This window comes from Natrix helvetica (genome assembly GCF_964273705.1).
Source record: "Natrix helvetica genome assembly, chromosome: Z".
In the NCBI taxonomy this organism is placed as follows: Eukaryota; Metazoa; Chordata; class Lepidosauria; order Squamata; family Natricidae; genus Natrix; species Natrix helvetica.
The window spans coordinates 21,725,554-21,740,284 of NC_138554.1; the positions used below are offsets into that span (position 1 = coordinate 21,725,554).

The window sequence follows — 14,731 nt, forward strand, 5'->3', positions numbered from 1 at the left end:
ACAGGGATTCACTTAATGACTACGTCAAAAGAAAAGTAAAATTGAGTGTGGTCTTGTGATACCTCACTTAATTACAGTACCACTTGATGAACTTTCCCGTTCCCTGTTGTAGTCATAAGTTGAGGAGTATCTGCATAATAGGGGTCAGCCACCCATTCTGACTGGGAAATTCTGGGAGTTGAACTCCATGTGTCTTAAAGTTGCCAAGATTGGGAACCCCTGTTGCATACATACTACGCTTGATACTATTACTACTATACATCAACATTTCTTTCTTAAGTCTGCTCTGTCTTAAGTTGCCGCTGAGATTTCATATTTTTTCCTCCTGTTAACGGCTACATGTAGCGCTCTTGCAATTTTTTTATATTGTGCTTTGTGTTGCTGTTTTGCTATACTTCTCTACCCCACCCCACCCACCCCTTTTGCATTCTTCACTCTGAAGGAAAATGCCATCTTTTGTTTGGCTGCTGAACTGTTGGCTGGTGGTTGCAGAGCCGGAAAAGAACATCTCCTTCGTTCTCCTCCCACACCTGGGTGAAGTTTGCAGCTTTATTGGCAACTCTTGTGCTGCTGGATAAAAGGCTCCCATGGGAGGAGACGTAGAAGACAACAGGTGTCTGCAATTTTGCTAAGCAGCTTCTCTTTCACACCTGCCTCTATCATTTTTCTTCAGAATTTCTTTTAGACATTGGAACATCAGAGAGATTCAATTAATTCCACTCAAAAGGTTTGGTTGATAGGTGGTTTTGTTTTGTTTTTTGCTTTTGTGGATTGTTTTTCATGTTTTATTACTTCCTGCTTCTCAAAGAGTCAATATTATGCCTCCTTAAAAAAAAAAACAGGTTCCAGTCCTTTCTTGCTATGCTCCACAGCAACTGCCTCTAAAGAGCCAATTTAGCTGTCGTCCTTCTGTTGATGTTCAGTGAAATGTTTACTAGTTCTAGCAGTGGCAAGGGGAGAAGCTGATTAAGAAGGGGGGGAAAGAGTACAGTATTCATATTTCAATCAATCAGAGTAGAGCTGGAAAAGACCTTGGAGGTCTTCTAGTCCAACCCCCTGCTCAAGCAGGAGATCCTATACTATTTCAGCAGTAGTGGGCTGCAGGCAGTACGCCAAGTACAGGCATACCGGAGCCTGCCTGGACCACCGGATACTGTTCCATTGCGGTGCTCCGGAGGGCCCACCCGCCTTCCTGAGCTCCATACCAGTCTTTTATGTCTTCGGCGCTTCCGCACACGGTGCGAACACTGCCTGAGCGATGCTCCGCTGAGCAGCTAGAGCATCACGGAGGCTTGCAGAGGGGCTAAGACACATGTGCGTGCTGCGCCCGTGTGTGTGGGATGCGCGCATGCGCTCTGCGTGCATCTATGTGGATACCACCAGGCCCGTTCCAACTGTACCGGTTGGAACGGGATCCAGAACCCACCACTGCATTTCAGACAGGTGGCTGTCCTGTGTTTTCTTAAAAAACCTCCAGTGATAAAGCACCCACAACTTCTGAAGGCAAACTGTTCCACAGGCTAATTGTTCTGCGCTGTCAGGAAGTTTCTCCTTAATTCCAGGTTGCTTCCATCCTTGATTAGTTTCCATCCATGGTTTCTTGTCCTGCCTTCTGGTGTTTGGAGAATAGGTTGACCCCCTCTTCTTTGAGGCAGCCCTTCAAATACTGGAATAGTGCTGTTATGTCACTCCTAGTCCTTTTTTTCTCTAGACCAGGGGTGTCAAACTCAGGGCCTGCAGGCCCGATGCGTCATACGCTGGCCACGCCCGGTTTCGCAAAGGGGGGGGAGTCACGATACATCGCAAGTCGCCTCTATTTGATTATATTTTATTTTTTGCCAGTTGCCATTTGTCACATTCCATTTTATATGCTACCCTGAGCTAGATGTTAATCAGTGACTATGCAGCATGTATTAATGAGCTATTAATTGTCTTGTAGTTAAGGCACCAGGCATGGAAGCCAGCTAGGTTACTTTGGACTAATTGCCAGGAGACTGTGAGTCCCACTTTAGGAATAAAAGCTGGCTGAGTGACTTTGGGCCAATCACCAGGAGATGATGAGTTCTACTCTCACCTTAGGAATGGCGCCATGATGACATGAGTTGGCCATACTCTAGTCTAGACTAAACAACTACATTTATTTGTTTCCCATTTTCATTATTTTTTATAAATAACTCAAGGTCGGGAGTACACCAATTACTATTTTCTCTTCCTAATTTTCCCCTCAAAGGCAATCCTGCAAAGAGGGTTGGATTGAGAGAGAGTGACTTTCACAAAGTCATCCAACTGGCTTCCATTCCTAAGGTGGGAATAGAACTCACAGTCTTCTGGCAATTAGTCCAAAGTAACCTAGCTGGCTTCCATGCCTGGTGCCTTAACTACAAGACAATTAATGGTTCATTAATACATGCTGCATAGTCACCGATTTAACGTCTAGCTCAGGGTAGCATATAAAGTGGAATGTGACAAATGGCAACTGGCAAAACATAAAATATAATCAAACAGAGGCAACTTGCAGACAGAAACAATCGATCCAGAATCTCTTGACCAAATGCCTTGGGGAAAGGCCAGTCTTCATTGCCTTTCAGAAGACAGGCAGAGGATGGGGCCGTTTGTATCCTGGAAAAACATTGTTCCATAGGAGAGACACAGAAACAGAAAAGGCACATGGCTTGGGTCCCATCAGATGACATTGATTAATGGATGGCTCCTGATACAAGTCAACCCTATCTGATTGTAAAGGTAGTCCTTTACAACCGCAATTGGGCCCAACATTTATGTTGTTAAGTGAGACACTTAAGTGAGTTTTGCTCCATTTTACAACCTTTCTTGTCACAGTAGTCAAGTGGTTCACTACAGTTGATAAGTGAGTAACCCAGTTGTTAAGTGAAACTGGCTTCCCCATTGATGTTGCTTGTTGGAAGGTCTCAAAAGGTGACCACATGACCTTGGGACACAGCAATGGTCATAAATATGAACAGTTGCTAAGCATCTGAATTTTGTTCACATGATCATGGGGATGCTGGAGAGGTCGTAACTGAAAAACGGTTGTAGGTCCCATTTTTCATGCCGTTGTAACTTTGAACAGTCACTAAACAAATTGTTGCAAGTCGAGGATTACCTGTATTGGATAAGCTGGTGTAGCTGGAGATTGGTTGTCTCATAAATAACCCTGCCCTGTAGCCTGACCAAGCCAAAGCAAAGGGTTTAAGAGGACAACATTGGCCGGGGCTCATTGGGACTAACAGACCAATTGTCCTCACTTCTCTCCTCAGTTGAGAATTCCTGGATGCTGGTTAGCTGCTTGTCCTGCAGAAGGGCCACTGTCTGATGTGGATGCAAAGGTTGCCCAGACACCCTCCTTTTTCCCAGATCAGCATGCCAGGAAAGTCTCTCTCCAAATAGGCTTATTTGAAGGGGAGAGCAAATGTGGCACACGACTTCCAAAGGCTGATCATTAGGTAGATGATCCCATTTCTAAGTCTGTATGCTTTTCTGCCTAAATCCCACCCTTGCTAGTGACTGTCACCTGTTTATGATCGAGGGCAGCACGAATTCAAGGAACGATTCCTTCAGTGGGAAGAAAGGCAGGAGTCCAAGGTACCAGAGCGCAAGCACTAAGAGGCCTCTCTTCTTGGAGAAGATGTAGGGCATGTCTTTATTCTGGGGGGGATAAATAAAACTTTATTTATTTATTTATTTTAGACAATGGATTTGTCATTTCTAGACTTCATTGCTGGGAAGGTTGTTGCACTTCATCTCACAGCTTCAAGGAAGTAGGAAGATTCAGGGAAAATACAGTTCTTGCCCTGGCTTGACAAAACACAACTGCTTACAGTGGGGCAAAAAAGTATTTAGTCAGCCACCAATTGTGCAAGTTCTCCCACTTAAAAAGATGAGAGAGGACTGTAATTGGCATCATAGGTAGACCTCAACTATGAGAGACAAAATGTTAAAAAAAAACCAATCAATCACATTGGCTGATTTGGAAAGAATGTATTTGCAAATTATGGTGGAAAATAAGTATTTGGTCACCTACAAAAAAGCAAGATTTCTGGCTCTCACAGACCTGTACCTTCTTCTTTAAGCGGCTCCTCTGTCCTGCACTCATTATCTGTATCAATGGCACCTGTTTGAACTTGTTATCAGTATAAAAGACACCTGTCCACAACCTCAAACAGTCACACTCCAAAGTCCACTATGGTGAAGACTAAAGAGCTGTCGAAGGACACCAGAAACAAAATTGTAGACCTGCACCAGGCTGGGAAGACTGAATCTGCAATAGGCAAGCAGCTTGGTGTGAGCAAATCAACTGTGAGAGCAATAATTAGAAAATGGAAGACATACAAGACCACTGATAATCTCCCTCGATCTGAGGCTCCACGCAAGATCTCAACCTATGGGGTCAAAATGATCACAAGAACGGTGAGCAAAAATCCCAGGACCACATGGGGGGACCTAGTGAATGACCTGCAGAGAGCTGGGACCAACGTAGCAAAGGCTACCATCAGTCACACACTACGTCGCCAGAGACTCAGATCCTGCAGTGCCAGACGTGTCCCCCTGCTTAAGCCAGTACATGTCCAGGCCTGTCTGAAGTTTGCTAGAGAGCATTTGGATGATCCAGAAGAGGATTGGGAGAATGTCAGATGAAACCAAAATAGAACTGTTAAGTAGAAACACAACTCGTCGTGTTTGGAGGAGAGAGAATGCTGAGTTGCATCCAAATAACACCATGCCTACTGTGAAGCATGGGGGTGGCAACATCATACTTTGGGGCTGTTTCTCTGCAAAGGGACCAGGACGACTGATCCGTGTACAGGACAGAATGAATGGGGCCATGTATCGTGAGATTTTGAGTGCAAACCTCCTTCCATCAGCAAGAGCATTGAAGATGAAACGTGGCTGGGTCTTTCAACATGACAATGATCCCAAACATACTGCCCGGGCAATGAAGGAGTGGCTTTGTAAGAAGCATTTCAAGGTCCTGGAGTGGCCTAGCCAGTCTTCAGATCTCAACCCTATAGAAAACCTTTGGAGGGAGTTGAAAGTCCATGTTGCCCAGCGACAGCCCCAAAACATCACTGCTCTAGAGGAGATCTGCATGGAGGAATGGGCCAACATACCAACAACAGTGTGTGCCAACCTTGTGAAGACTTACAGGACATGTTTGACCTCTGTCATTGCCAACAAAGGATATATAACAAAGTATTGAGATGAACTTTTGATATTGACCAAATACTTATTTTCCACCATAATTTGCAAATAAATTCTTTCCAAATCAGCCAATGTGATTGTTTGGTTTTTTTTTTTACATTTTGTCTCTCATAGTTGAGGTCTACCTATGATGCCAATTACAGGCCTCTCTCATCTTTTTAAGTGGGAGAACTTGCACAATTGGTGGCTGACTAAATACTTTTTTGCCCCACTGTAACACAGTCTTTCCACCTTGGTTGGTGGATTTAGGGGAGCTGCTGCCTAAAGCTTACGCAGAATTGGAAGAAGCAGGTGTAACAAGTTAGTCTACAAAAAAAGCTTAAGAAGAGAAAGGAAGAAGGGAGGGGACCTTTATTTAACCATGATCTAATACATTACAGGTAATCCTTGACTTATGACCACAATTGGGACGGGAATTTCCGTCAAAATGTAAGGTGGTGTTAAGTGAGTCATGTCTAATTTTATGACTTTTTTTTTTTTGCTTTGGTTGTTAAGTGAATCACACACCCGTTAAAGTCAGTGGGCTTCCCCCGTTGACTTTGCTTGTCAGAAGCTGGCTGGGAAAGTTGTAATCTCATGACTTCAGGACACTTCAATGGTTATAAATACAGGCCAGTCGCCAAGCACCTGAACTTGTGACCGTTGGGAAGGTTACAATGGTTGTAAAGTGACCAGTTGTAAGTCACTTTTTTCAGCATCCTGGTAACTTGGTCACTAAACAAAGGCTTGTAAGTCAAAGATTACCTGCATTAAGGAGTACTTTATTTATTGCTAAATAAATAAATCTTTTAAAAAAAAACTTACATATGTTTATACAGTCTGAAGCTTTAAGCAAAAAAAAGGGTTTGTAAACATAAAATGTGAAAGGGGAAAACCACATTTGGTACGTACAGCTTTCTGGCATTTTTTCAGTATTTGAGGATTGAAGGAGGCCCAGATGCTGATGTGGGAACGATGGTATTCCGTGACAAGATGTGCTACCTGGAAGATGGAAAAACAACACGTCTTCAAATAATGGATTCCTAGAAGGAACGCCAGTTTTTAGTTGCACAATTGCCTCTTGTGAAAACTGATTAAGAAGCACCGATCAGATGAGAGGCAGAAGAGACTGAAGCACCAATGGGGAAGCTTCTCTGTGGGGTATGGATTTGGCCAAAGGTAGTCTTATGCACTTGTACTCTTTCTGTCCTATATTGTGGAGCTCTATAGACATTCAGCTTCTTCTAACACCTTGATGTGAAAAGTGATATGAATAAGTGATGAGATGTAGGGATCCCAATCCACCAGCCAGGACCGTGGCTACCTGTACTCTCGGTTCAAGGTTGAGAAACTTGAAGACCTTAAGCTGATTGTGGCTCTCTTTATTTACTGTCTCTGAAGCTTCCAAGTACACACTACCCAAAATTACAGGCACTCATTTGACTTATGCCAGGGGTGTCCAAACTTGGCAACTTTAAGACTTGTGGACTTCAACTCCCAGAATTCCCCAGCCAGCTCTTGAAGTCCACAAGTCTTAAAGTTGCCAAGTTTGGACACCCCTGACTTATGCCCACAATGGGGACTATAATTTTCATTGATAAGATGGTTGTTAAGTGAATCGTGCCCAATTTTCCAAACTTTTTTCCCATGGTTAAACAGATCACTGCAGTTGTTAAGTGAATACAGTAGTGATCAAAATTGTGGAAACCTTTTATGAAAGTGTATTTTCAGGTTTGATGGCTAATAACCATTTAGTTTTGGAGTAGTACCATAAAATTATATATCAATGGAAAGATAATTTAATCAAGAATGTAATGCAACAAGGTTTGTTCAATTATCTGTATTCTATGAAAAGTTATAGCCAAATAACCAGAAAAAGGATGCACAACTTGCTTAGGTTGATATCAGGTAGCTTTCCTTCATCTGATTATAGCCAATGAGCATGAGTGTTTAGAGAGCCAATCAGGTGTCATCTTGTTTTGGCAATGAGTCAATCAAATCACAGTAGAATTCAGTTATTGATGTTATGTATTGAAGCTGAGAGGAGGACATTTGTCAGCGTGTTATGTGATCACTATCAAGTTGGTTGGGGATTTTTTTCTGTTCTTTCATTTAGTGAGCTTGTAAAAAAAATGGTGCAAAGAGTTGATTAGTCATCCAGAAAGCGATGTAAAATAGTATTATTAAGTGAACAAGGCTACAGTTATAAAGAAATTAGAACAAAAATTGGTGAAAACTTAACCAAAGGTGGCATTTCTAAGTTTTTGAAGAGGTATAAGAAGACTCAGTAACTACAAAACCATACTGGTAAAGACAGGAAAAGGTTCACAACATCAATAGATAGAAGAATTAAGAGACTGTGCCTACGTGACAGAAAAAAAATCAGCTGGATGTATACAAGATGAAATATTTTACAGAATATTCTATTTCTATTCCTATTCCTATTCTATTCGAATAGAATGGAATGGAATAGAATATGAGAATATTCTAATCCTATTCTATCCTAGCCTACAATAGAATAGAATAGAATATTTTTATTGGCCAAGTGTGATTGGACACACAAGGAATAGCTCTACTATTACTGTATTTTTGTTTACTACAAAAATACAAAGTGTCTTATATCTTAATTGATCAGGGATTTTCAAGTTGAATACGTCTTTATGTATGGAAGAAACTTTTGGTGAATGTAGCTTCATGTTGTCAAGTATAAAAGTGAACATAAATCTGTAAGAGAGATTTAAAGACTGGAATGTTGGACACTGACCAAGATCTGTGCTCCATGAAAAATATGTTGACAGTGTTGGACAGGAAAGAAATTTGAAAAGTTCAGTTGGTTTTCAGACAAATGGTTGTCCAATCTCTTCTTAAAAACCTCTGGTGTTGGAGCTTTCACAACTTCTGGAGGCAAGTTGTTCCACTGATTAATTGTTCTGTCAGGAAATTGCTCCTTAGGAGCAAGGTTGCTTCTCTCCTTGATTAGTTTCAATCCATTGCTTCTTGTCCTGCCCTTAGGAGGCAGAATAGATTGACTCCCTCTTCTCTGTGGCAACCCCTGGGATATTGCAACACTGCAATCATGTCACCCCTAGTCCTTTTCTCATTAAACTAGACATACCCAGTTCCTGCAACCGTTCTTCAAAAGTTTTAGTCTCCAGTCCCCCAATCATCTTTGTTGCTCTTCTCTGCACTCTGTCTAGAGTCTCCACATCTTTTCTACATCGTGGTGATCAAAACAGAATGCAGTATTTCAAGTGTGGCTTTACCAAGGCATTGTAAAGTGTTATTAACACTTCAGATAATCTTGATTCCATCTTACCTTATTGATTTCTTACCTTATTGATGAGATCATCATTATCCTCTTTAATTTCAATATTAATAGGGACTTCAGGGAATTGCTCAAAAACGTCTTCCAAACGAGGAATCTGGTGATCAGTACCATGTGAGAAGCGTCCTGTTAGGAAGGGTAGGTTGAGGGAAGCTGCCAAGAACTGAGCGCTTTTCTCAGAGACAAAGAGAACAAATGGTTTGCCTTATTTTCTACCACAGCACATTTCCCCCAAAAGCAACTCGTAGTCCTACTCACCTGGAGAAAACAGCACCTCCAGAGAAGGCAGATAGCATGGCAAATCCTAGGGAACACAACCAGTGAGAATAAGAAGTAAGAGTGGCTTTAAGAAAGATTTGCCATGTGTGTTGAAGGGAGGAAATGAAGAGCAGGAGTTTGGAGTCCTAGAAGTTTTGGGGAAAGCTCTTTGATTTTCCCCAAAGTACTAGAACAGTGATGGCGAACCTATGGCACGCGTGCCACAGGTGGCATGCGGAGCCATTTGTCAGGGCACACGAGGTGCTGCCCTGTCAGCTGGCCAGCGCGCATGCGCGCGCTGGCCAGCTGAGTTCACCATTTTTAAAGGCCATTTTTCGCCCTCCCCAGGCTCCAGAGGCTTTATAGGAGCCTGGGGAGGGTGAAAAGAGCCTCCCCCGCCCCCCCGGAGGCCCACCGGAGGCTTCAGGGACTGTCCGGAGGCTTCTCTAAAGCCTTCGGAGCGCTTAAAACGACCCTCCGAGCAAACCCGAAATGACTTCCGATTTGCTCGGAGGGTCGTTTTAAGCGTTCCGAAGGCTTCAGGGACCGTCCGGAGGCTTCCCTGACACCTTCGGAGCGCTCAAAACGACCATCTGAACAAACCAGAAGTCACTTCCGGTTTGCTCGGAGGGTCGTTTTAAGCTCTCCGAAGGCTTCAGGGAAGCCTCCGGACGGTCCCTGAAGCCTTCGGAGCGCACAAAACGACCCTCCGAGCTCGGTTTGCTCACTTCCGGTTTGCTCGGAGGGTCATTTTGAGCACTCCGAAGGCGTCAAGGAAGCCTCGCACATTGCATTATGGGTGCGACACGGCCGCACACGACCCCCCTGCGCTTCCCCAAGTTGTGGCACGCGAGCCAAAAAAGGTTCGCCATCGCTGTACTAGAACAATTGTTCAAAGGGTGTAATATGGAAGTTATTTTGTTTCTGGTAAGTGTGTAAAGGTGTTGGGGTGTAGTGGTTAGAAGCAAGGGTGGGTCCCACTGCCGATGGTACTGGTTTGCTGCGTACACTGTAAATTGTTCTGTGCATGCACAGACCATGAAAAACTAATAACAAACATGCCGGCAATAGGAGAGGAGACCAGGGAACCGATTCGGGGGCATAGCCAGCCTGGGTCGCTGCCGGTTCTGCGACCCAAGTCAGATTACCAATACCGTTTCACCCAAAGCAGGGCAAACTGGTAGAAACCCACCTCTGGTTAGAATGCTGAGGTAGCAGGATCAATACCTTCATCCAAATGACAAAAGCAGCCTTATTCTGTTGTGACCCAAGCTTCACCTCTTTTGCTAGGTTCTTACAATACCAGGTTGCACTCTCAACAGTGGTGAAGCTTGCATTGTGATGGCACAATGATGGTTTCATCATTTCATCATCACAATGGTGTCCAACTCAAACACAAATCCCCTCCCAATCATAAATTTCACAAGGTGACTTTGGGTAAATCACACACTCTCCATCTAATCTACAGTAGTTCAATGGGATTTTGTTTTTAAGTGTTAACAATGGAGGATGTTAGCTATTCCACCTTGAATTTCTAGAGGAAAGGCAGGACTTATATCTAATGAGACTATATAATGAGACACAGCCTGGGAACATCACTGCAAAGTCATGTCCAACCCATCGCGACTCATGGAACATGTTCCTCCAGATCTTCCTATCCTCTACCATCCCCCGGAGTCCATTTAAGCTCAGGCCTACTTCTTTGGTGACTCCATTCAGCCCTCTCATTCTCTGTCATCCCATTCTTCTTTTGCCCTCAACCTTTCCCAGCATTAGGCTCTTCTCCAGGGAGTCCTTTCTTCTCATTAGGTGGCCAACATCACTTACATAGCCATAAAATCTGTCACCAAATGGAACTGAATAATACCCAAAAGGCAGGGCATGTGGGGACCAAGGTGCTCACCTCATAGTATGTGAGGCTGATATCAATGTCGTGTCCCGTCTGGCGTTTCAGATTTTCATCATGGGACACAACCACAATCCCATCTTTGGTTATGTGGCAATCAAGTTCAAGCAGGTTTGTATTCTGGCTCATTGCACTAGGAAGATGCAAAGATTGGCAAGAGAAGTTGAAGGGCAGGAACAGTGCACAAGAAGGGCAAGTTGAGATAGAGTGGCAATTGCATTACTCACTTTTTAAAGGCACCCAAAGTGTTCTCAATCTGCTCTCCAGCACCTGAAGAGGAAATCAGATTCCAAGCAATTTTATTTCAGGTACTCTGCCTCCAAAGGAATATCAAGCTGTGCTGCTTTGAGATTTAGGAATGCGGCTTTACAAGTCTTGGGGCTATTGTGGAGCAGAAAGAAATGCAAATATCCCCCCTGCCCACTTCTCAGGAAGAGAAGCAGAGGGAAGAAATAACACAACTTATTTCCTTTTCTCTCCGCTTCCCCCATTCATCCTTGCCTTGCAGCTGCGGTGCACATGCTGGGCTCTTCAGCCTCCCTCTCGGTGCCCCCCAAAGCCCCTCCATCCAGACACCCAATTTACACCACAGAACTTACCACCCCTGTGGGAGGCATGTAAGCATCGAACAGGAAACCTGCGTGGTTTGTGAAGGAGATGTGGCTTCTTCCGAAAATAGTGAGATAACATCGCATAGATTCCCAAGGTAGATAGCCCATAGAGGAGCATGTGGCAGCTCATTGTGGTAGTGGGGGATGAGGAAGCAGGTAGCTAGTATTTCTGGGCTTGGTAAATTAAAGCAAGGAGCAGCAACCAGGACACTCAGATTCTCTGGAACGAAAGGCACTCCTAGTTTTCTTGCCAAGAAATGTAGGGGTTAGGTCAGCTGCGTAGAACCTGGCAAAACCCGGTGGGTGAAATCAGGTAGATTGGAATTCCTGATTTCCTGGATCCATGAATCTTGAATGCTGTAGGTAAGCAAGTCAGTGAGATTTCTGAAGATGGGAGTAGGAAGAGAAGGGTGTGTAGGAATAAAGTACAGAAACTTATCCCTCCCCTTGCCACCAGGACCTTCCCATCATCACTTACCTGTTGGTTCACCTAATACACATACACACACATCACATGGTCATAAATGAGCATACATAACTGCATGGTTCAACCCCTCCCAATTGTCTGCCAACCTGCATATCTTATCATTATGCCACTCCTGTGGAGGAAAAAAAAAAGCCATTTTCTTGGCAGGAGAATTATGACAGGAGTGGGCCTACTTGGTTCTACCTGCTTTACCTCAGGAGTCAGACTCTGCTTTCAGATCTGGACACCTGTCTCCTTCATCACCATACATACCTGGAGACCCCCTGGAAGCCACATTTCCCATCAAGCCAGCAGATCCCATCTCCACTATTACATAAACAAAGGAGGATTGATTTGTGGCCCATAGAAAGTTCTAATGGCAATTCTTGCTTCAAAAAAGGGATTGGTTTATTCCTTAGAGCAGCTGTATGGAAAGAAAGCACAGTATGTTCACCATACCTGCTGCTGTCCCCTTTGTGGTTAGCTGATGGGATTCGTGTGTTTTAAAAACCCCACCGTGTAAGTAGAGTTTTCAATTTTTCCCAAGTCAAAGAATCTGGATCCCATCGTTTGAAGAAATAATACGCTCATTGTCCCCTAAAGGACATTCATATCTTTATACAGGTAGTCCTCAACTTACAACAGTTAACTTGGTAACTGTTCGAAGTTGCAACGGCATTGGAAAAAAGTGACTTATGACTATTTTTCACAGTTACAACCGTTGCAGCATCCCCATGGTCACCTGATCAAAATTTGGATGCTTGGCAACTGACTCATATTTATGATGGCTACAGTGCCCCGGGGGGGGGGGGTGTCGTGTGATTACCTTTTGTGACTTTTCTGACAAAGTCAGTGGGGAGGCAAGTTTTACTTAACAGTCACATTACTAACTAAACAACTGCAGTGCTTCACCTTAACAACCGTGACAAGAAAGGTCGCAAAATGGGGCAAAACACAAATGCCTCACTTAGCAACGCAAATTTTAGGCTCAATTGTGGCCGTAAATTGAAGACTACATGTATTTTAAATTGCATTTGTTAAAGGCTCTTTAACAGAAAGAGTCCCTTTCTGGGAGAGGGGGCGGTTTAGAAATCCAAGAAATAAAATAAATAAATAAAAGGCTAAATGTTAAAGGCTTAATTAAATTTTCAGTGATACATCAGGTGCCCCACTTAGATTGCTACAGTAATGAAAGTCTTTTTAACGTGTATCTCATTGGACCTGACAAGCGTGTATATTTTTTTTCCTGATGTACCTTCCTGATATCCACTTTGGTATCTATCCTATAATACATCTGTAGCAATTGGGGCATTGAAGTGTTGTTTAGCCTCTTAAATCTGTTGCCATAGATATAGCCTGACATGCTTCACGGCAGGGTATGGTCAGAAAATCCTTAGAGCAATATTTCTCAATCTTGGCAACTGTGCTAGCAAGGGAATTATTATGTTTGGTGAGTTCTCTGGGTAAAGAAAGTCCACCCACAGAGCAACAGGCCTGAAAAGGGCATGACATCAACCAGTTGCCTATAAACCAGTGTTTATCAACCTTGGCAGCTTAAAGCTGGGTGGCCTTCGACTTCCAAGCTGGCGAATTCTGAGAGTTGTCAAGGTTGAAAAATACTGCTCTAATCTGATTCCCTTCGGGCACGTTGACATCTATCTCTCATAGCTGCCAATCAGTTCTTATATATTGTCTGTTGAAAAAGATGCTTTTCAATAATAAGCTACATTTTTCTGAATTATCTCTCAGGAGTAAGCTAGATTCTTCCTCATGAGATCACCAAGCCCTGGACATTCTCAAGGAGGGCAATGTTCTCATCCACCTGAAACTCTTGGGTGAGATCATTTAGGAGTGATAATCTGTGGGTGTAAAAAAATATGTGGATGACGCTGACACCTCTCTTGAAAAGTGTCAGTGTTCCTGCTGCTTTTCCCTATTCCATTTCCCCTTCCCACTTGCTGACAACAACATTTGCCACCAACTCTTCTCTTGAACTTGTAGTAGGATGGGGTTGGTGATTCAACCCTGGATTAACATTATTTCTTTGAATTGTCAATCATCCCAAAGATTAATAATTCTGTAAAACACTTCCGTGGATGTTTCCGCTTAGATGTCATCAAATTGCTGCAGGATGGAATCAAAACAAAATTCCCACTTGCAGTAATTGAGACACTCTCAACTTGGTAGCATCTACAAAATATTTCATCACAGTACAGGTAGTCCTTGACTTATGACCATAACTGAGCCGAAAGTTTCTGTTGCTAAGTGAGCCAGTTGTTCAGTGAGTTTTGCCCCATTTTACAATATTTCTTGCCTCAGTTGTTAAGTGAGTCACCACAGTTCTTAAGTTAGCAAGTTAGTAATATGGTTGGGAAGTAAATCTGGCTTCCTCATTGACTTTGCTTGTCAGAAGGTCACAAAAGGTGATCAATGACACTGGGACACTGTAACTGTCATAAATATGAATCAGTTGCCAAGCATGTGATCACAGGGATGCTGCACCATTTGTGTGAAAAACTTTTTAAACCTCATTTAAAAGTTTCAGTGCCATTGTAACTTCAAATGGTAAATAGATAAGTAAATAAGTTGAGGATACCTGTTCTGATCTGATGTTAGGAAAAAAAAGTGATATATCTATGTAAAATGTTAAGATCTGGAGATATTATTGGAATTCCTGATTTTTTTTTTTCACCAATGGGAACATTGATCTCCTTAAGGCCTTTTGTCTGGTCATCCATGAGATATCGCAATGCATAACTCTTTCCAAAAAGAAACAGGCTGTGCCAGTGAGGTGTTCTATCTCTTGTAACTAAAGCAAGCAGGCTGCTGATCTTGACTGCATCATGCCAAGCCTTATCCCTCTCCATGCCATCTACTGTATTTTTCGGAGTATAAGACGCACCAAGGTTTTGAAGAAGCAAATTAAAAAAAAAAGTTTTTGCACTCTGCAAACCTCCCAAAAATGGCCT

The 14,731-nt window shown here is 43.1% G+C and overlaps 1 protein-coding gene across 4 annotated transcripts in view; it reads right to left on the reverse strand.

The window, feature by feature from the left end:
- LOC309381899 (lysophospholipase D GDPD3-like) overlaps window positions 1–14,731 on the reverse strand; it is a 35,436-nt gene that overhangs the window by 8,519 nt on the left and 12,186 nt on the right. The window contains exons 1-8 of one of the 4 annotated variants that reach the window (XM_081933218.1): window positions 12,036–12,175; window positions 11,285–11,516; window positions 10,913–10,955; window positions 10,683–10,818; window positions 8,780–8,825; window positions 8,529–8,647; window positions 6,109–6,198; window positions 3,530–3,663 (exon numbers count right to left, since the gene is read on the reverse strand). In XM_081933218.1, coding sequence (XP_081789344.1) covers window positions 3,530–3,663; window positions 6,109–6,198; window positions 8,529–8,647; window positions 8,780–8,825; window positions 10,683–10,818; window positions 10,913–10,955; window positions 11,285–11,426 — 710 coding nt within the window. In that variant the 5' untranslated portion in view covers window positions 11,427–11,516; window positions 12,036–12,175. Of the gene's footprint in view, window positions 1–3,529; window positions 3,664–6,108; window positions 6,199–8,528; window positions 8,648–8,779; window positions 8,826–10,682; window positions 10,819–10,912; window positions 10,956–11,284; window positions 11,681–12,035; window positions 12,187–14,731 lie in introns of those variants that run through there. The other 3 variants (XM_081933217.1, XM_081933216.1, XM_081933219.1) reach the window with 3 other exon arrangements.